Source organism: Cucurbita pepo, chromosome 19 (assembly GCF_057944985.1).
Source record: "Cucurbita pepo subsp. pepo isolate OVF chromosome 19, ASM5794498v1, whole genome shotgun sequence".
Classification (NCBI taxonomy): Eukaryota; Viridiplantae; Streptophyta; class Magnoliopsida; order Cucurbitales; family Cucurbitaceae; genus Cucurbita; species Cucurbita pepo.
The window spans coordinates 3186928-3209058 of record NC_141816.1 but is presented as its reverse complement, the minus strand read 5'-3'; the positions used below and the strand labels follow the sequence as shown (position 1 = coordinate 3209058).

Below are 22131 nucleotides of genomic sequence, written 5' to 3'. Positions count from 1 at the left end.
TTAAACTCAATTTTTATTTTTAACTCAAAAATTGAAAAGTAAAAACAATGGATAAATCTATATGCGTAAATTATTTTTTTTTAAAAAAATTGACATTTCTCCAAATTTGATCTTATTTTTTAATTTTAATAGACCAATTTATTTATAGGTTTTCATGTCAGTCTTTTTTTTATATATAATTATCAATATAATCCTTATTTTAAATTTTTTTGAATTCTATATTTGTTATTTTTAAATATTAAAATTAATTAACGATAAATTTAAAAGAAAGAAATTTATTAGAATAATAAAAAATTTAATATAATTTCTTAAAATTGGGGGAAAATTAAAAATTTTCCTCTTTTAAGCCTAATCTAATTCTTCCTAAATATAAAAAAATTAGGGAGAAAGACAAAACTTCTAAATTTCTCGAACTTTATAAATTTTTACGATAAACTTTAGATATATGTTGTAATTCTTACCCTATATTAAATTTTGTTGGAAAGATTATTAAATAAATTATTATCATATACATTTAATTAATTATTAAATATAAAAACGAAAAAAAATTAGATTTAAAAAAAAATCAAATTTTTGTTGAAATTTTCGTTTATTTAGTAAGGTTATTCGAGAGTTAATTAGTACATAAATCAGATTTTTATTTTATTTATTGTTAAAATTATTAAGCAAAAATTAAATGGACAAATTTGGCGTAAATTTAGATTTCTCTTGCATAAAGAGTACTAACTATTTAATTATATATATTAAATCGAAAGAAAAAAACAAGAAATTAGATATTATTTAAAATAATTATTCAATTCTCATTTTTATTTAAATAAAATGTAGGTGGAGGGCACTTCAGTCCTAGAGAGAGAATGACAGCTGGATCCACCTGAGGCCCAGATCAAAGTGACGCGTCATGTGGGCCGTAGATTTAGTGCTTAGTTATATCTGAATTCTAGTCTAGACCAGGGAACGGTCAGAATGTGACCGAATTTGAGGTGCATTTAAGTCGCATTTCATTTCGGGCGGAACTTCATTTCCCATTTTTATTTTTATTTTTATTTTTAATTCATTTTCTTTGACTTCGTCTTTTTGTATCGTCCGTTTTCCGTTTTGTTTTTTGTATCCCCGATTTTTGAAATAAACTGAGGTCCACCCCTCGGGAGGCGGGTAGCTGCTAGCTAAACGAATTAGCTTCGATCCAAAGCGCTTTCGATTTCAAGGGTTTCGAAAAACGGTAATCCTAAATTTCCACTCGAATTGTTTCATTAATCTTTGCTTCTACGTTCTCATTTTCATGTACTGATTTCGATTCTCGAATTTCAGTTTAAACGATCCGCATTTCCACCCCTGTTCCATGGTTTACTGTACATTGGCGTGGCTCTTTGAATGTTCTAGCGTTAGATTTGGTTGTTTGATTGTTTTTTATTAGGATTCTTGTTTCGTTGGCTCTACTGAACGGATTTTGATTGGAGCTAGATTCAGTGCTTGAATCTTGCGGAGTTTTCTATTTTCTCTTTGATCTTTGTTAATTATAATTTGATTTCCGAAGAACTGAAAAGAATTTTTCGAGTAATGCTTCAGTAGCTTAACGATTAGTTTCTTAGAACTTAATCATTGTAGTATTTTATTTACTTGGACTTTCTTAAATCAGAGTGTGCGTTTTGAAAAGACTATGCAGTATCGATCGGGCCATGGTCTGGCTTATTATGTACGAAGCAGAGGATAAACATTGACTATTTTACTTATGACTAAATCTTTTTATGAATATCAGAAAATGTCATTTTATATCCTTGCCTTACTGTAATTGTGTATGTCTATTCTAATCTCAAGTTTCATACGATGCAGCTTTCAACTTTATGAGATATGTTATATGTCAAGGATCTTAGCTGTATTTTGCAATTCCGACCATTTAAGTTTTGGTTGTTGTATACGGCAGATCATGATTCATGAATTTGAAGCCAAATATTTTCCTTAGAATATTAGATTCAGGAACATAGCATATTGTTTTCTTCCTATCTCTAAAAGAAGCATTCCTTATTTCCTTGCACGTTTTCTTTAGATCTCACATGTTTCTTTCCTTTTCTTCAATGAATTCTGATATTCTATTGCAGATAATATAAGAGATGGCCGAGAACGAGGACATTCAGCCTCTCGTCTGCGATAATGGAACAGGAATGGTTAAGGTGATTGAATTGTACCTGTAGTTGAGGATTAAATTGTATGAAAATTTGTAGTCCTGTAAATTTTTAAATATAATACTTGTAAATCAATTGGTTAAAATTGCATTGTGAACGTCTATTTATGATCTTGATCCTTTGCAACAGAAGAAAACAACTTAAGTTGTAATTTTCCTGCTGTTTATCAGGCTGGGTTTGCTGGGGATGATGCTCCAAGGGCCGTCTTCCCTAGCATTGTTGGTCGCCCCCGCCATACAGGTGTTATGGTTGGAATGGGACAGAAAGATGCTTATGTTGGGGATGAGGCTCAGTCCAAGCGTGGTATTTTGACTCTCAAATACCCTATTGAGCACGGAATTGTTAGCAACTGGGATGACATGGAGAAGATTTGGCATCACACCTTCTACAATGAACTTCGTGTCGCTCCCGAAGAACATCCAATTCTCCTCACTGAGGCACCACTCAATCCCAAAGCTAATCGTGAGAAGATGACCCAGATTATGTTTGAGACCTTCAATGCACCAGCTATGTATGTAGCCATTCAAGCTGTTCTTTCCCTTTACGCCAGTGGTCGTACAACCGGTAAGCTTTCTCATTAGTGTTTAAAAATAAAACATGTGCATTTACCCTCTGAAAAGTTACTTCAATTCTTTTTGCTGATGAAAAGTAGGTGAATCAGAGATTTATGTTTATTGAGGCTGCCTCGTGAAGTTATTTTGCTTTGGTGTAGGTATTGTGCTTGATTCTGGAGATGGTGTCAGTCACACAGTCCCCATCTACGAGGGATATGCACTTCCACATGCTATCCTACGTCTTGATCTTGCTGGCCGTGACCTGACTGATGCCCTCATGAAAATTTTAACTGAGCGTGGTTATTCATTCACCACCTCAGCAGAGCGTGAAATTGTGAGAGATATGAAGGAAAAGTTGGCGTACATTGCCCTTGACTATGAGCAAGAATTGGAAACCTCAAAGACCAGCTCTTCAGTTGAGAAGAGTTACGAGTTACCTGATGGTCAGGTGATCACCATCGGCAACGAGCGTTTCCGATGCCCAGAAGTGCTTTTCCAGCCATCCATGATCGGTATGGAAGCTGCTGGTATTCATGAAACCACATACAATTCCATCATGAAATGTGATGTTGACATCAGGAAAGATTTGTATGGAAACATTGTGCTCAGTGGTGGTTCAACCATGTTCCCCGGCATTGCTGATAGAATGAGCAAGGAGATCTCTGCGTTGGCCCCGAGCAGCATGAAGATTAAGGTGGTTGCACCGCCTGAAAGGAAGTACAGTGTGTGGATTGGAGGTTCCATCTTGGCATCCTTGAGCACTTTCCAGCAGGTGAGTTTATTATATTCAAACGGTTTTCCTTCTTATCACAGAGCACTCGCTATATGCTTAGCTCTAGAGCCCTCTTACTTGATATTTGGCTTACTTGTATGCAGATGTGGATTGCCAAGGCTGAGTATGATGAGTCTGGTCCTTCAATTGTCCACAGGAAGTGCTTCTAATCACAAGCAAACACGTGTCAATTTCGGTTCGGTACGATTTTACATGAGAATGAAATTGCTGCTTGAATTTCCATTCGTTCAACCCTGAATTTCCAATTTTGATTTCTTTTTGTACCTTCTCTTATCATAATGTATGGTCAACCTTTAATGGAAGGAGTGATAGCTGGTCTTTTTGTTAATCATTCAGTTATCATTTGTAAGCCTTTTGGTACTGAGTCAATTATGTCTCGTTTCATTCCTTCTTATATTGTGATCGGTGAGGAAATTTGAATAATTATCCCACTTTCAAACATGTTTAATGCATTTGGTTGGTTGCATAGAATGTGTTTGGGCTCAGTTTGCTGATCGATGCCGAGAGGATCCATGAAATTTATTGATTTTTAATTGGGTCAGGTCGGTTCGGATTGAAATTGGGGAGTACTTTTGGGATTTAGTAGTAGTGTTCTATTAGGTTAAATTACAAGGCTATTTACTAAATTTTTTTAGTTTGTATCTTCGGTTTAAATAGATCTTTAAATGGTCTTTTATATCAAACTTTATATCAAATACGTCAATGAATTTTAAAAAAAAAGTTTAGTAAGATCTTAACATTTCAATTTTGTTGTAAGTTCTTAAATTTTGTATATAAGACACGATAACTTATAGAAATCTTTAAATATGTCTAAACTTTAGATACCTTGGAAGACTTTTTCTAATATTAAAATGATCCATTAATGACAATTTTTTTAGGTTTAAAAAATTTATAATAGTATTAGAAAGAAAATTCTATCAACCTTATAAATACAGGTAACAATCTAAATTGAAAATATGACATGGAGTTAAATCATAAACTAAGCCATATAAATTAAATTAGTTTACATCATTTAAAAATATGGAACCAAAAGTCCAAAAACTAATGTTTATTTAATTAAAGTTTAATGATAATATTTTGGTCTTTTATTTTAATTTTATACAAAATAAAAATAAAAATAAATAAATAAACTTGTAAATACTGTTCTTAATTAAGCTTTAAAAAACTAAATATATATATATATATATATATATATATATATATATATATATATATATTTGTATTTAAAATTTACATAAGAATTCAAATATTTTATTAAAAAAGAAAAAATCAATTAAAAGACATAAAAAAATTATACGGGTCTTAGTTCTTGAATTTTAATACGTTTTTATTAATTTTTCATATTTTAAATTCTTTAACAATTTAATCTTTACCCTAAAGGGAATCAAATTAAATATTGAAGAGTTTTTGTAAAATTAAATCGTTAAAAATTGAAAGTTGAAAAATCACAATATTTTACGAATAACTAAATTGTTCGTTAATTTGATCAAAATTTAAGAACCAAATGTTCAATCTCAAGGAGATGGAGGTGGGTTGGGTATTAGTGGCGGTATCATGATCCTGCCATATGCTTCCCGCGTAAACGAAGCGCGCATAACAATCCCAAATCCAAATTGGGTCTTCTCTCTTGAGCAGATCATGAACCCTAGCCGCCGATGACTTGATTGAGATTCTTAATTGTTTCCATTTTGTTGCCCTAATTCAGAAATATACAATTTGTTCATCGTGCTCAGAATCTGAATCTGGGACTGAGAAACAATGGGCAGAATCGTTGTAGCCGCTATCGTGAGTTTGTGGGTGGTTCCGATCTCCATCCTCGTCAACCGCATTGTTCCCGATCCTTATATGGTACGTAAGATATAATTTCTAAATGTTTTCGTCATATTCATTTCGATTTTCTTTAAAATTTGAGTTGTTCCTTCACAATTGCATTTTCTTAGTACAATTAGTTGAGAAACTAACGATAATGATCCTGAATGATGCTCAAGGACGAGATATTTCATATACCTCAAGCTCAGAAATACTGCAGTGGGAACTTCAGAAGTTGGGATCCCATGATTACAACTCCTCCTGGACTGTATGTTTGTAGTTCTATTCTTTAATTCCAAGAGTTTCTGCTTCAATTTTGGATTCTAGCCAATAGCTCAATTTTCCCATTTTCCTGCGAGGAAAAATTAGTATCTCTGTCTCTTATCATGGTAGTATAACTAGGGTTTCTTGACAGAACTTTGTTGTAATCATGATACCTGTTTTCGCAAGATTGTTAATACATGGAATCCAAAACTTTTGCAGGTACTATCTTTCACTCGCCCATGTTGCTTCTCTGTTTCCAGCCACTATCTTTACTCAAGCAGCACCATCATTTTCTGAAGCCTGTTCCGTTCGGATTCTCCGTTCAACCAATGGGATTTTGGCAGTTTTGTGCAGTGTTCTTGTGTATGAGATAATCTCCCATTTAAGGCCAAATCTTGATGATAAGAAGGCAACAACTTATGCTGTGATTTTGTCACTTTACCCACTCCATTGGTTCTTCACTTTTCTTTATTACACTGATGTTGCATCACTTACAGCAGTCCTTGCTATGTACTTAGCATGCTTGAAGAAGAATTACTGGTCGAGTGCACTGGTAAAGAGCTTTCTAGTACTCTTCCATATAGTATCTTAAGTTCTCTTGCCATATGAAATTGATTAAACGAGAACGAAGTCGGATAAAAAAAGAAAGAAATCCCTTTATTCTGCAGTTTATTGTGATTTATTCTAATTCATAAAATGAAATATTTGCTATTTTCTGTCAAAAAGTGTTAAAAAATTGCATTTTTTGTTGAAATTTCTCAGTTCATTTCTGCAATCTTTTATCCTTCTGATAACTTAGTTTCATCCCTTCATACAGTTTGGTATCTTTGCAGTTGTCATTCGACAAACAAATATTATATGGATGCTTTTTGTAGCATGCTCTGCCGTTATTGATACTACTCTGACTTGCCACGATGATAATATACAAATGCATGAGAATGATGTAATGGTGGAGGAAAGTAATCCTTTGAATGCTAAAGGAAGTCCCATTTCTAGAGCAAACTTGCGAAAGAGAAAGTTTAATTCCACAAAGGATGCTGGCAAACAATTTCGACATAGCACAAGATCTTCATCGATAGACCAGAAATCAGGTATTATTTCACAGTTTTTAATCTGTTTCCATTAAAATTTGAGTCGCAAAGTCGTTTTATGGTATGGTTCATTTGCAGAAATCGCTAGCTGAAGTTTCTTTTTTGTCACAAATATATATTTTAAATGGCAACTCTCACTTTTTTTGTTCTTTTGCCCCTCAAGTTTCTTTCATATTTCTGTTCATCATTCCTATGTATCTCTTTGGGGCATTCTGTTTCAGGTTTAATGGATGAGATCAGGGCCATGATATTGACCATTTGGCGTATGAAATTTAAGCTTTTGGTTTCATTTTGCCCCTTTGTAATTGTGCTTACGGCGTTTGTTGCTTTTGTTCGTTGGAACGGAAGTATCGTTCTTGGTAATTATCATTGTGACGCCCTACTTTTATTTGCATCGAGTATCACTGATTATTTATTGTAATTTCTTTTCAGAAATAAACTGATTGTCATTACATTTCTCAAAACGCAGGTGCAAAGGAAGCGCATGCAGTCTCTCTACATTTTGCACAGATTATGTATTTTGGTCTTTTTTCTGCTCTAGTTATGGCTCCAACGCATTGTAATCCAAGTCAAGTCATAGATGTGTTTCACTCACTCTGGAAAGGCAGACCTCTTAGTTTCTTGCAAGTTTTCATTGCTCTTCTTGCTGGCTTCATCTTCGTACACTATTTCAGGTTAGTTCGGGTTCCGAAACGAGTTAGCATATCATTGGAGAGATTAGATTTCTCATATTGCATGGTACAATATCTGAAACAATTAAGCAAATAACCATAATTACTTCAATAAAAGGGGTACTGCCTTCTGCCCCCAAGGGTGACCCTGTTGGATAAGGCATGCGGTCTCTAAGTAACACATACCTAGTGATTGCATGCTCTAACAAGAAAAACCCTTGATGTTTCTGAAGTTTAGGCATTGGGAGGGGCACGGCTTGTAAAAGGAGATGAGTACTGCTTTTTGTTCTTGAATTGATGAACAATAAGTTATCACTTGTCAGCCATCTAATGTCTTGATGGTTCTTTAAGATCCCATTTAAACATTTTCATAACTTTTTGCTTCTTTTTCCCTACAATATGACAATTGCATGCTTTATTTTCTATTTGATTCACTAGTGGCCCAAGCCCATCGTTAGCAGATATTGTCTTCTTTGGACTTTCCCTTTCGGCCTTCCCCTCAAAGTTTTTAAAACGCGTTTGCTAGGGAGAGGTTTCCACACCCTTATAAAGAATATTTCGTTCTCTTCCCCAACCGACGTGGAATCTCACATATTTAGTGTGTTGCAGCATCGCTCACCCGTATCTTCTAGCTGACAATCGGCATTATCCCTTCTACCTCTGGCGTAAAGTTATCAATGCGCATTGGTCGTCGAAGTATCTTCTCGTTCCAGCATATATTTATTCATGGTTTTCCATCTTCAACATATTAGGTAAGTGGCTTAGTTTCTTCTAGTCTCTAGCAATGCCATGAATCCTGTAAACACCTCTCATAGACAAAGATTCCAATAACATAATAACTCTATTGTACCTGTTTGTCCTGACTGAATTTTCTTCTGGTAGGGAAATCCAAGAGGAAAATATGGGTAGTGGCATATTTCTTAGCCACTGCTGCGGTTCTTGTTCCTGCTCCATTAATTGAATTCAGATACTTCACAACTCCATTTTTCTTCTTGATACTCAATTCTCAGATGAATGGTAGACTAAATTGGCTTCTGATTGCACTTGTTTACATAGCTTTGGATGCCTTCACAATGATCATGTTCCTGTTTCGACCATTTCACTGGGAAAATGAAACTGGAAAGCAGAGGTTCCTATGGTAGTAGTAGATTAAACAGTTCAAAATGGCAGAAGGAGTAGTACTGACTTGTAATCTTACCATTTCATAATTGTTACTGTTTGTTTTATAAGAAAATTAGAGTTTAAATCTTAAGACATTTCTCCTCCTCCTTCCTTTACTTGATAATTGTTTGTACATTTATTTTGCAGGATTATATCATGGAAATATGTAACTCATCCAGCTGATTCAGAGTACTCATCTTGAATTTGAATTTCTTCTCTGAACTTTTTTTAATAAGTAAATTACAACTTTAGGCGTAAATTCTTATCAAACATATTTTTAAATTTTGAAAAGTGTTTGATAGGTCTCTCGAGTTCCAGAAGAGTTGAGTGAGTTTTTTAACTTTGAAATTTGTGCTTGACAAGTCTGTGAACTCTCAAAGTGTCTAATAAGTCTCCTTGGTTTTCTGGATTTTGTCGGGTAAATTTTTAAGCTTTCAATTGTGTGTTTAATAGGTTTATCTCATTTTAAAATTTTAAAAATTCATGAATCTATTGGATATAAAATTGTAATGTCTCTTATTCAACACAAATTTCTTCATTACAAAGTTTAACACTAATGACTCGGAATTTAATTTTTATTGCATACTTTGAGTAATATTTTTATAACTATAGTTACAAAAACAAATCAAAACCTATTTTTAATTTATTTGACCAATTTCTTGATTTTTAATTTTTATTTATATTTTTTATAAAAATACTTTTATGTACTCCATAGATTCTAAAATGATATGTTTTTACTTGAATGTAACTTCATCCGAGTTTAGTTTTTATTTAATCCCTACATTCAAAATTTTGCATATTTATTCTCGAGTTTTTATGAAACTATTAATTTTATTAAAAAAGAAAAAAAGAAATGTAGTCATTTCAAATGGTTGCAAATAAAATTATGGTTAAGAGGCAAAATTACCTATCGAAACCAATTCAAACTATTATGTATATAACTTTAAAAAATGGCTATTATTTGCCATTTATTATGGAAGTCAAGTATTTTATTTCATATTACTATTGCTTTACTTATAGTTATTTATTTTTTTTAAAAATTATGGTGATACTATAAGACACGATTAATTTAAGAAAAAAAAGTATATATCTATTAATATATAATTTATATACTATTTGTTAATGATGTTAAAATAGAAAACGAAAATTATTAACAATCACTGACAGCTTTTTGTGTTCGTCGTGAACAAAAATTGCGCGCGTTATTTCGCCGGAAAAAGGAAGGGAAAAAAAGAACTTTCTGCTATACAAATTAATAACATAAAATCATCGAATTCAGGTATGTCAATTCCTGGCCAGTGCGACTACGTTCATCAAATTCGTTGCCAGTGCCGCCGTTGGTTAATTTTACACACTTAATTTCATCCGTTTTCCATGTGTTCGAGTACAATTTGCTGCTCGGATTCTTAATTGTCGTGCCCATTCCACCTCCAATGGCGATCTCTGGGTTTCGAGCTCTTCTAAGATGGAGCAAATGGTCGAAGAAAGAGTGGGCGATTGCAGTCATCTCTGTCGCTTTCATCGTTTCTGTTTTTTCTTTCCTCTCCGACTCTTGGCATGCTGAAGACGCTGGCATCAACCACACTTTCGATCTCAATCCCGCCAATGACCCTGATTTGGTTGACCTATCTCTGCTACAGAATGCCAAAGCAAAAGGCGCTCGTACGCTTTTCAATTTCTCTTCTCTATCTTCTTGGATTTGTTTTTCATGCTTACTTTTAGGTTTCGATATCTGCAGTATGTCTTGATGGGAGTTTGCCTGGATACCATTTTCAGAAGGGGTTCGGATCTGGTAATAGGAACTGGGTGCTTCACATTGAGGTTAATGTTCATTTACTTGATTAGGAGGCTGAATTTCCGTTTTTTCTTTTAGTGTTGACTTTGGGTCTAATTTGTTTGTGGGAGTATTAGGGTGGAGGTTGGTGCAATTCGGTCTCGTCCTGTTCTTCGCGTAAAATGACCCCGTTAGGTTCGTCAGCCTACATGGATCGCCGTGTTCGTTTCTCTGGAATTTTAAGTAGTGATGCATCCAAAAATCCTGGTACATTTCGTCCATTACTAGTTTCTGTTGCCTGTAGTACTCTATTGATCAGTTTATCTGACCTTGTTTTTATTCCGTTTACTCGAATATCACTAAACTTGAGTCTAAACATCATGTTGCTTCGTTGAAACATATTGATTCAATGATTTCTTATGTATATGTTATTGTCATACTCATCTTAATTGATTATGTCAAAACCATTATTATTGTTTTTCTTTTTAAAATTTTGAAAATAGAACGTTATTGTTATTAGTTAGCTTGTACTGAGCGTACCAGTTGGAGGTGGTGAACTTTAGAAGGGCACAAATTATCTGAAAATACTGAAGATCCACATAATAGCTTTAGAAGCTTAGACCACAGCACTTTGGCTTTTTTTTTTTATTTAAACCACCAACCAGGATTGTGAGATCCCACATTGGTTGGAGAAGGGAACGAAGCATTCTTTATAAGGGTGTGGAAACCTCTCTCTAGCAGACACGTTTTAAAAATCTTGAGGGGAATCTCGAAAGGAACAGCCCAAAGAGGACAATATCTACTAGCGGTGGGTTTGAGTTGCTACAAATGTATAAGAGCTAGACACCAGGCGGTGTGTTAGTGAGGACGTTGGGCCCTGAAGGGGTGGATTGTGAGACGTTTTAAAAACCTTGAGGGGAACCCGAAAGAGGACAATATTTGCTAGCGGTGTGCTTAGGTTGTTAGAATGGAAGGGGGGTGGATTGTGAGACGTTTTACAAACTTTGAGGGAAAACCCGAAAGGGAAAGCCCAAAAAGAGGACAATATCTGCCAGCGGTGGGCTTAAGTTGTTGCAATAGAAAGGTGTGGATTGTGAGTCATTTTAAAAACCTTGAGGGGAAATCCGAAAGGAAAAGTCCAAAGAGGATAATATCTGCTAGCAGTGAGCTTGAGTTGTTACAATGGTGCACTGTCAAATGACAGCGTTGAAGATGGATTTGTCATCACTGTTGTAGCTTGAAAACATTTTTATCTTTTATTTTTTATTTTGAAGTTATCATTCTCTTTGAAGATGGTGAAAATGTTGTGCACTGTGTGCGTGTAATAATCTCCGGTTGGCACTTGTAGTATTTGATAATATGTTACTAATTTTTAGTTTGATTCAATCTGTCTTCAGATTTCTATAATTGGAACAAGATCAAGATACGTTACTGTGATGGAGCATCGTTTGCAAGCCATCCTGAGGGTGAAACAAAGGTACAACATTTTTCAAGTACTTTACCTGGTCATTTGTCTTTTCATAAGCATTCAAAAATTTGCACTGGAATAAACTTGCTTAAGATAAGTCGTAGTGTATTTGGTTCGATGCAAATATGTCTTACTAGCAAGTCAGGAACCAAATTTTGTGCATTTCTAAATACGTCAACCATTTTCTTATTAATCTTTGTTTCCTTCATCATATGGACTTTTATCTAACAAGAAAGTAATAATAGTTCACGTTTTCCAATAACTTTGTAAAACTTCAACCTTGAAATTTGCTTTTGTGGATTCAATAACTATATTCATGTTTGTCCTTGCAATAGAATGGGAATAGACTTTATTTCAGAGGACAGCTCATCTGGGAAGCGCTTATGGATGAACTCTTATCGGTTGGCTTGTCAAACGCAAGGCAGGTGGGCATGTGGTGATGAAATTTACAATGTCTTCCTCTGAGATCTACATCCACAACATCTGGTTAATGATATATTCTCTGCATCTTAAAATGGGCCGTTTTATATGTCCACCAACTTGACATCTATCCACTCCAGGCTCTTCTCTCAGGGTGCTCTGCTGGGGGATTGGCTACCCTTATACATTGTGATGACTTCAGAGAGCTTTTGCCGAAGGATGCAACTGTCAAGTGTCTAGCTGATGCTGGATTTTTCCTTGACGAGTATGATTCTCTCTTAACATACTACTCTGCACGTGAATAATCTTTTAGTTTTCCTCACATATTTCTGCCGTAGCCTTTAGGAACTATTTTGGGGTTCATATCAGCACCTTCATTTTTATGTGCTATGTTGTGAGAAGCACAATTATTAGAAAATTGGAGAGTATATCTTGATACTTTATCATTCTTGTATGAATGCCGATCTGTCATGCTTATCTTAATTTTGCGACTACTGTTTCTTTCTTTGTCATTGCTTAATTATTTCAAATTACAAAAAGTTGTGCCGATTGGTATCCATTTTTTCTCCTCCATTTCAGGAAAGATGTTTGGGGAAATCATACTATGAGATCTTTCTATCACGATGTTTTCAACCTTCAGGTCTTACTCTGGCCCTCATTTGTTCATTTATAAAGCTAGTGATTAGATGGTACAAAACATTGTGAATTTCTTTGAAACGAACCCCACAAATTTATTCGGGTATTCCTATTTTATAGTTTGTAGACAATGGATGAGTTTTTCTCTGAATTCTTCTTTGACTCTTTGAATAAGGCACCCAAATGGTAAAGGTAGATTTTATACTAGCAGGCTGTCTAATAACAGTTGCAGTTTGCAGCTAATAACTAATACTAACTAAATCCAAATAGAACTATCAACTAACCAACCACGTCTGTACATCAACTATACTGAGGGCATATCACGTGACCAGTTGGATCCATAGCTTAATCCTACCATATTACTAGCTTGATTTAGGATGACATCATGCATGCCATTTCGTCAGTCTATTAGAGTTGGCTACAATCACTTGTATTACGTTCCTTAAGGTTAAACTTAGATGCCTCCAAATTTACTGGAGCCATAGCCACTTGGTTCATATACTAGGTTACGATTGTGTGGTACACAGAATTTACTCTCTTTAGAAGATTTATTTGGTTGATATTTAGTTTTATATAAATAGCGTTTGTTTGAAATATATCCATTATTTTAATAATGGTAGAATTTAGTATAGTGAGAAAGAAAATCCAACATGAGCATAGTTTATTGGTTAATGTTTCTTTATTTCTTCTAAGAGGTTGTAGGTTCGAAACCTCATTTTCCATGTGGTGTACTATTCTAAAAAAATATGACATAGAAGAACATGTTACTTGGTGAATTCTGCATTTGATCAATAGAATTATATTTCTTATGATTGGTTAGAAAATTTAATGAATGAGCGAGGGCATTATTGTTAAATGCCCTCTCTCATAGATAAACCTAGCTAGACGCATGGACCATGTAAATGCTTAAACCAAGTTACATTGTATGATCTTCAGGCGTGTATTTTTTATATTGTTTTTACTAAGTTTAACCATGAAATTGAAATGGTTGATTTGAATACACCAGCTGAATCAAATGCATCAAATTAATATTACTGATGCACGTAGATGATTAGAAACTTAATCATATAGAAAAATTTATATCATTTATGAACCTGGTGTATGAACCTTCTCAAAAGAATTAAATTAAGATTTACCGAATGTATTCAGATTTATATTTAAAAAATCGAGCTTTCTTATCATCATTCATTCATCTCAATGGAAGTTCGCTCGTCATAAAAATATATAAGAAAATCTAATCAACAAATACACCTGTAAATTTAATGCTTTATCTCCTGTGATAAATTCTAGGTCATTAATTTAACATACATATGTATTTTATTTTCTACTAAAATAAATATGAAAATTGATGAATTTCGGCTTACTCTAAATGTTTGTACTTTTTACCTGTCATTGTGCCTTCAGAACACTGCTAAAAGCTTACCCAAGGATTGTACAGCAACAGAGGAGCCATCTAAGGTAGGATTTGTTTTACTGATGCTGAAACCTTTCAATGGGATCATTCTCAACTAATCTTGGCTCACTATTAGACAATGGTATTAGAGTAACCACCAGATACAACAATATTGATTCTAGAGTAATGAAGTTGAAGGCTCTTTCTTGATATGTAATGTTAGCCTCCAGCCTTAATCATTTGTTTTGAGTTGCAATGACAGTGTCTCTTTCCTCAAGAAATTATCAAACATATCAGCACCCCGTTGTTTCTTGTCAACCCAGCTTATGATTTTTGGCAGGTAATTATTTCTTACGATACCCCAACTCCACTCTAATATCTAATTTTGTTGTATATAATTTCTGATATCGAGTGCATGGCTATTAGATACAAAATGTCTTGGTACCAAATCCATTACATCCTGCTGGCGCTTGGGAGAAATGTAGGCTTAATATTCATAAATGTGATCATGCTCAGCTTGAAATTCTTCAAGGTATCATATTTGCCACTCTTGAATCTGTGACTCTTATGTTTTTTGCGCCCACTTCAAGATAAAGGTAGGATTTCAATGATCTTTGTTAATAATTACATAGAATTTCAGTGATCTTCGTTAACAAATACATTCTTGTGATAGCATTTGCGATCCAAAATTACTGTGGATTATATTCCTTCCTCATTGTGAGAAGTGAGAACCCTTCTCGATAAGTCAGCATTTGCATAGCTAAGATCCATAGGAATTATTCACATACAATAGATGAATCTCTGAGTTATCTTTACACATACTCCACAGAATAAGGCCTGTTAGATTTAGTTTATCCTTCATAATTCTCTCTTTAGGTATGGTTTTCTTGTTAGAAAGGTTATAAAGAAGCGGCACTTGAGGAACAACTGTGTAGTTTTCTGATTGTTCTTATTGGGAAATGTAATTCTGGAAATGTCTTGAATTTTTAAAAAAATTATCTGGAATTCAGGATCGAAAAACAATTTTGTTTATTTTTGTTCAGGGTTCCGAGACTCTTTGCTGAAGGCACTGAAGGACTTCAAGCACAGCAAGGAAGGAGGGCTTTTCATAAATTCTTGCTTCATCCATTGCCAAACATGGATGTCTGAGACATGGCATTCCCCCAATTCTCCAAGGATAAATAAGAAGGTAAGTAAAGTTTGTTTTTTTGAATTGCATAACTGAACGTATGAAGTATTAGGTTGTTGTTCCCATTGTATGTTTATATTTTGTGATTGCTGATTCCATTTGAGAATATGCTTCTTAAACATTCTTAGTAAGGAATTAAAAGGGAGATTTGATCTTGCCACAAATTTTTATTATTGACAAGAACTCAATGAAATGTTTGTCGTTGTGCTTGTGAGAACTAATGTGTAGATGTCATAAAAGTGTGCCAGATAAATCTCTATCCTTCTGTATAAACTGATTGTGCCCTTGCATACAGACTATAGCAGAGGCCGTTGGTGATTGGTACTTCAAACGAAATTCAGTGAAGTTAATTGACTGCCCTTTTCCATGCAATCCTACCTGTATTCATATGGATTTCAGCTGAGTTTAATGGATATTGGAATTAGGCAGCCTTTTCTGTTGTCACTCATTTGCAATGTCTTTGCTTGGGGAAAACATCTTTATCCATGTCGAAGGCTGGTCTCCAGAAGCAGAAACAGAGGTATTATACATGATAATTTTCATAGGGAAGATTTTAGTTCGCTGTTTCTGAAAGCTAAAAACCATGTCTATAAAAGCATAGGACTCTTGGTTTTTCTGGGGTTCTAATGCTTACTTCATCCTTGCCTTTTCTTTAGATCATTGATCGCTTCCAACAAGGTACTTTTTTATTTGTTTTAGAATCTTTAGATTACAGTCCTCTAGTGTTCTTTATTTCTTTGCTTTTTTAGTTGATAGGTTCTCTCCTCCACGTTTTGTACATTATCTTAAAAGTTTTTTCGCACCACCAAATATGAATATTGTAACTTGATAACTAGACCTGGATTATCATTTCTTTGTAGCCCTTGATTTTATTAGATTCTTACGTGCTTTGAGTCAGCCATAAATGCAAGTGGGTTTTGAATTCCTGATTATTTTGAAAACGAATTTGCTTCCACTATCCTTTATTTTATATTATGGCCTCGGCTTTTGTTTTTGTATCACTTATTTTCTTTCGGTGGGATTCAAATTGGAAATCCACCTACAACATTATCATTTTGCATCGGAGGTAAAAGTCAAAAGAAATGTGCTGGTCCTCCTTTCCATGGATTATGATAGTAACAGACACCATCATAGACAGGCTTCATATACGATCTGATGTTCTCCATGCCATTCTTCCCCTGTTCAAGCGGATGAGTGTGTCTTGGTTGACAAATTCATCTGACGTCAATTCTCATTATTGACTGGAATTTTCGGACCATTCACCAGTCAATATTTGAACTGCATCATCTCCAGTATAAACTGGAAATTCGGATAGAGATGATCCAGTTTTCCCTAGCTCTCTTGTACCTCAAGGCAATCTTTTTAACCATTGAATGATCGAAAATATGATCAGAGACTCAGAGTTGTTCATTCCCTCCCTGTATGTATGCTTAGATCATTTTCAACATCATAGAAATCAATCAATTATTGCCAGTTGAATTCAACAGTAGGATTTCAAGCCTTCAAACTGGCTAAGACCCTTCAAACTTCATTAGAATGCGTAGTGGGGTGGGGGAGAAAGTAAAGTGGTGTGTTTATCTCCCCATTTTTAATCAGCCAATCCAGCTTCAACATTATGTTCTGAGATGAAGCCAGCTCAAAAGTCGAAAACTCAGTTATTCTTTCAATATTGTATACAATATTCCAGAGCCAAAACCCAGCCCATGATATATTGTCTGCTTAGACCTTAGTAGTTAGAATGAGATTATCTGGTTGTGGGAATAGCTAGAGCTGTTCAAATGAATTTGGACAACGTCACATTAAGATTACCAAAAAAATTTAGAATATTAAGATACGACTTAAGTTATCTTAATTATCTGAAATTTTGGAATCAGATTCATCCAATTTCTTGAACTATGATATTCTTTTTGGGTGATTGGGAAGATAGAATTTCAAGCATCTTTATAGAATTGCCTAAGCCTGGCCTACCACTGTATTCTCTCTACAGCATTTGGCGGGCGGCACTTACACTTGTCTCCCTACTTTTTCCGATTGCACATACATAAATACATGCATGCATGCATGCATACATGATTGTATTTGGGGAAGAATCTGATCTCTATTCGCTTTTTCAAATTTCAAATACAATTTGAAAATTCAAAAGCTCTTCAATTTAGTTGACTATTTGCGTTGGTTTGGAAAAATATTTGGTCCAAGCGTTCGAAGTAGGTTTTGTTATTGAAACCTTTTTCTTGTTTTCCTATAGTGATTTCTAAATTATATTACCTAAATAATATATAAATATCTAGGTCAATGATCTGGGGATTGTAAATTAATTTCTTTTTATGTTGTAACAAATAAATTTGCAATTTTAATGAATTAGGTTTTGATCTGGATTGATTGATTGATTGGTTTTCTTTTTCTTTTTCTTTTTTCCCTCTTTTAAGTTATTGGTTTAGATTAACCTATGATTAGTGTAGGTGTTTGCTTAGCCCGGATTATAATTTAATTGTTTGTTTGCATTGACTATTACTACATCCACAATGATTTTGTGTATAATTGAAATCTTTTATTAATTGTTATATGTTCATCCGTGACAATGTTTAAAATGATCTTATTTCAAGGGATAATCCAAATTCATTTATTATGCCTACATCAGTCTGTAAAATAGCTTAAATATACTTTAGGCTATTTTACTAATAATTAAATTGTGTGGTAACCATTTCATTATGGCATACTCAACCCACCAAACCAACAACTCATCTCGTGCTGGATGCTTTTTCTGGTCTGACCAAGATTTCCATTTCCAAGAATATTTAAAAGGAAAACCTAACACAATATAGGTTTTTCTCTGTTCACAACCAAGTTTAGGAAAAGGGGATTTAGAGGAGAGAGAAAGAGAAAGGCAGATTACTTTTGTCCTTTCTTTTGTTTGAATGGGTTATCGAATTTTGTCCACAGGTCCAATTCCACCCAAGGATTTCTTCTTCTGACCGATCAAAACAAGGTCAAACTCAAAATAAGTTCCCTTTTTTCAAGTTCAGATTTTGAAGGAACCCTTTTTTTGAAGCATTTTTAGAAGTTCTTGAGTGTAAAGGTTAACGATTAGGCATTTCTTCCAGTTTGTATATTGTTTTTTTACCTAATTATTTGTTTTGGGTAGGTAGGAGGGAAGTCAAGACTTCTAGAGAAGAAACTTCTTCTGAAGTCTGCAAAACAAAATTGTTGAAAATTTCCAAACAATTCTGCTTTGGAATGTATTGGTATTGTATGCAAGTTGCAACACACACACACACGCATAATTGGGGTGAAGACAGGAAACGGAACAACTTCGACGCTCTCTCTGTTAAAGGTTGAACAAGAGAGAGTGATTTGATTGCATGTGTAATGAGAATAAGGAAGAATAAATGAAATAAATGGCAGGATTAATTGCCCAACCTTCTGTTATCTTGATTTCTATAGGCTAGTATCTCTATTTACATCAATGAATGCCAGATTCTCCCTTCGAATGAAATGATGATTACCGAAACGTCGTCGTGGTACTTCCGCCGCTCCCCTTGTGGGATGTCGAGCAGCTCATGGAAGTCCATTCCTGCAAGTTTTCCAAATCAGATTACTAATGTTCACACTCCAACACTCCAACACTCCCACTTATATCTGTTAGTTCTTTTTATCTTCCTATAATGTTGACAGATGAGGAGCTTACCGTATTTTTTCGCTGCTCGGAACAGTACTTCTTCAATTAGATGTTGAGCAGGATCTCCTTCAGGAAAAGCAGCAATGAAGGACTCTACTTGAGAAACAGCTTCTTCGTTGGTGAAGTACTGGTAGAGTCCATCAGAGGATAGTATCAAGAATCTGTCTGTTGGGCTGAGTTTGTAATGGCAGAGTGTTGGATCACAGGTGATGTAAGGTGAATTTCCCACATAGTCTATTCTGAACATCTCTAGCAGTGCATCATTCCACTTTGGCTGCAAAACACAGCCGATCAGATCAAACTCAAATTGTATGCAACATTCTATTCTGAATTGAATCGACCATTTGCCTTCTAGTTTAGTTTTTAGTTGAATCTCTTACATTCTAGCTGACTCAAAGGATTAGAGATGTAGAATACCTGTTTGAGAAAGCCAGCTCCAAAAGCCCGAGTAATTTTCAAATAACCTTTCACCCTGTCGTTCATAATTGCTGAAGCATCGTTGGGATGAGCCTTCTTGATCCTCTGGACTTCCTGATATTCAAGTTTTCTCTCATAAGTTCTTGTGACCACAAAGAAAATGGACATGAAAAATGCAGTCTTGTATGGGAAATGAGTGATATAGACAAGAACATTACCTCCTCTGTGTAGGTGCTGTGGTCCATTGTAAGCTGATGGGAAGCTAAGGTTGTTAATCTTTCAAACTCCACACCATTAGAGGATTCAAATACTCGTAGTGTTCCTTCATTGATTCTCTCCAAGTCTCTGTATTGCTTTCCAATCCCGAAATCCGGTTCGAGCTGCTGCGCTACAATAGCACGGCTGTCTCCGACATTCATCAAGTACACATCTTCTCCTCTCATCAACATGACCAAAACACAAGAACCCATAAGAGCTAGCTCAGGGTTTCTTGTAACCATCTTGTCTGCATTTTGTAGATATGCTTCCTCTGTTTTTCTCAATGCTTGAGACAGAGCATTTAACACTTCAGAATGATTGATTGCTGTTGATTCATCCCATATTTGGTGATGATGATCTAATTGTTTATTGTTCATCTTCCCGTCGAATTCTAATCTTTCCCTTTCCCATTCACATTTCCATGTCTTGGGATTCTGATCAGCCCTCTTCATCAGCTGGCTCGTCCTGTAGTTTGTATTATAAACTCTCTCTCTTTTCCTCATCGATTCAGCTTCCAAATTCACCATCTTGTTTCCCGCAGGGAAATTCTCTGTAGATTGATGATTTTTCAGGTGGGTTGTTCCATCTTCTTCCTCAATTGAAGCAGAGTTTGATGAGTTCATGGAAGACGAAGTTGCAGTAGAATCAAACTTATCATTCCAAATTAAACCCTTGAGTTCTTTTAGAACGGCAGCATAGAGATTAGCGAGTAAGTAATCAGGAGCATCAGGGCCGTTGAATCCGTCGTAAATTCCGACGAAAACCCAACCATTGTCCTCGGAAATCACCACGTGAACTCTGTCCTCACCGGCCTTCCCCTGTGCCCACTGTACGCTCTGACCGCCGAGAAAGTAATCGCCGTCGTCTTCCGGCGCCAAGCTCGCATGGCTGCTCAAATGGACACTGCTTTGAGTCTGAGTAGCTGCAGCATTTTCGTTGTGTTTGTACGATTCCGATTCTCTCACTCTCGAACTCACAGCCTTCTGGTTTCGAGAAATGGTTTTGGATATGGCTTTCTTCAGAATCCGAATGAGACTTCTTCTTTTCGATTTGGGTTGTCTATCTCCAACGCCGCTGTGAGAGAAGCTCCGCCGTAATTTCTCGGGTCCAACGCCGCTCTTTTCAATCGGGCCAGAACAAACCCCACGATCAATAGGACCCGATTCGTTCCGGCTGGCCAAGGGTCCAGATAAAAACCCTCTCTCAATCGGACCCGAATAAGGGAATCCGCCGGAATTTCCCGACACCGAGTGGCGAGGCACCGGCTGCAACGGCACGGAGGCGAAGGAATTCGAGCAATCAAAAGCAGCAGCCCGATCAAACGTGGTGCTGTAAGGATAGAGATCAACAAGAGAAGTGGAGAGCGGCGTTGAGACGTTGGCGCTTACAGAAGCGCCGGAAATCGACCGAAAAATGGTGGTTGCCGGAGAGATATACTCGTCGGAGAAATCTTTAGAAGAGGAGATAGTATGTGGGTCGGGTGGGAGATAATAGAAGGAGTGGCCGAAACCGCCATCATGAGGGTCGACAATAATGTCGGCGGGATCATACCGGCGGGAGATATCGCCGTCGCCGGCGAAACAGCGGCCAATTTTCCCAATTCGATTTCCCATATGAAAAAAGAAAAAAAAAAAAAAGAAAGAAAAGAAAAAGAAGGAAGAGTTCAAACAAAGAGAATTTTATCTTTTCTCTACTGTTTGATTTGATTGATCATAGCATAATACTCTCTCTGAGTGTGAGTGCGCGTGAAAGAGAAAGAAGATAGCTCACAAATTTTTTTATGAGAGAGAAAGGAGTTGACTTTCTGAAATGGGCTTTGTTTGTTTGTTGCTTTTCTAATCTCCTTTTCTCTCTCTCTCTCTCTAAAAACTGCTTAGTGCTTTTATTATTATTATCATTATTATTATTTTTTGTATTTATTAGGCCGTTGACCCTGCGTTAAATAAAAAAGCAAACAAGGTGGAGAATTTTAGAATTTTTAATTAAATAAATGGTTTATTATTTTTTTTCTCTATTTTTTCCTTCTTTAAAAAAAAAATATTTTTTTTTTATTAATTTAACTTCTTGTACGTTCTTGGTAAAACCCAAATGTCAAATGCTTGAAATCTCCTAATAAATAATTAAGTAATAAACCAAATATAAAATTTAATTATTTTAAAATTTAAATGAAATAAATAAATCCTTTTGCCTTTTCAAACATATCTTTCTTTCTGATAAATCGGCTGGCCAACACAATGAACGTGGGGAGATGATAGTTCTTCTTCACCCAATCAGCGCTTGCCACGTCAATTTATTCATTTTTTTAAACGTTTGATTTGAATTATCTTTTGGAAATGGAAAATGAAATCTTCCAAGTTTTTTTTTTCCAAGAAAAATC

General features: G+C 35.2%; 4 protein-coding genes across 6 annotated transcripts; 3 read left to right on the top strand and 1 right to left on the bottom strand.

Annotated features, from left to right (window-relative positions):
* The first annotated feature begins 1063 nt into the window (after nt 1-1063).
* Nucleotides 1064-3881, top strand: LOC111782262 (actin). 2 transcript variants are annotated; one of them, XM_023663101.2, is made up of 5 exons: nt 1064-1219; nt 2097-2168; nt 2351-2744; nt 2893-3506; nt 3611-3881. In XM_023663101.2, exons 2-5 carry the CDS (start codon nt 2109-2111, stop codon nt 3674-3676), a joined length of 1134 nt encoding a protein of 377 aa, XP_023518869.1. In that variant the 5' UTR covers nt 1064-1219; nt 2097-2108; the 3' UTR covers nt 3677-3881. The 2 variants fall into 2 exon arrangements, with proteins under 2 accessions (XP_023518869.1, XP_086976253.1); XM_087120127.1 differs by lacking the exon at nt 1064-1219 and adding an exon at nt 1264-1391.
* A 1140-nt stretch (nt 3882-5021) lies between these two features.
* ALG10 (DIE2/ALG10 family) lies at nt 5022-8614 on the top strand. Of its 2 annotated transcripts, XM_023663159.2 has the most exons (8): nt 5023-5375; nt 5516-5604; nt 5820-6153; nt 6418-6691; nt 6913-7050; nt 7161-7365; nt 7972-8114; nt 8245-8614. In XM_023663159.2, exons 1-8 carry the CDS (start codon nt 5286-5288, stop codon nt 8502-8504), a joined length of 1533 nt encoding a protein of 510 aa, XP_023518927.2. In that variant the 5' UTR covers nt 5023-5285; the 3' UTR covers nt 8505-8614. The 2 variants fall into 2 exon arrangements, with proteins under 2 accessions (XP_086976252.1, XP_023518927.2); XM_087120126.1 differs by lacking the exon at nt 6913-7050 and having other exon boundaries at nt 5022-5375.
* A 1074-nt stretch (nt 8615-9688) lies between these two features.
* On the top strand, nt 9689-16238 carry LOC111781578 (pectin acetylesterase 5). The gene is made up of 12 exons (XM_023662248.2): nt 9689-10185; nt 10262-10344; nt 10435-10564; nt 11695-11774; nt 12101-12190; nt 12326-12450; nt 12765-12825; nt 14226-14279; nt 14477-14554; nt 14641-14746; nt 15258-15403; nt 15699-16238. Exons 1-12 carry the CDS (start codon nt 9957-9959, stop codon nt 15804-15806), a joined length of 1290 nt encoding a protein of 429 aa, XP_023518016.2. The 5' UTR covers nt 9689-9956; the 3' UTR covers nt 15807-16238.
* A 2467-nt stretch (nt 16239-18705) lies between these two features.
* On the bottom strand, nt 18706-21560 carry LOC111781577 (putative protein phosphatase 2C 23). The gene is made up of 4 exons (XM_023662247.2): nt 19715-21560; nt 19497-19610; nt 19089-19353; nt 18706-18974 (listed from the first exon to the last, which is right to left on the bottom strand). The coding sequence occupies exons 1-4, from the start codon at nt 21365-21367 to the stop codon at nt 18859-18861; spliced, it is 2148 nt and encodes a 715-aa protein (XP_023518015.1). The 5' UTR covers nt 21368-21560; the 3' UTR covers nt 18706-18858.
* Between the last annotated feature and the right edge of the window lie 571 nt (nt 21561-22131).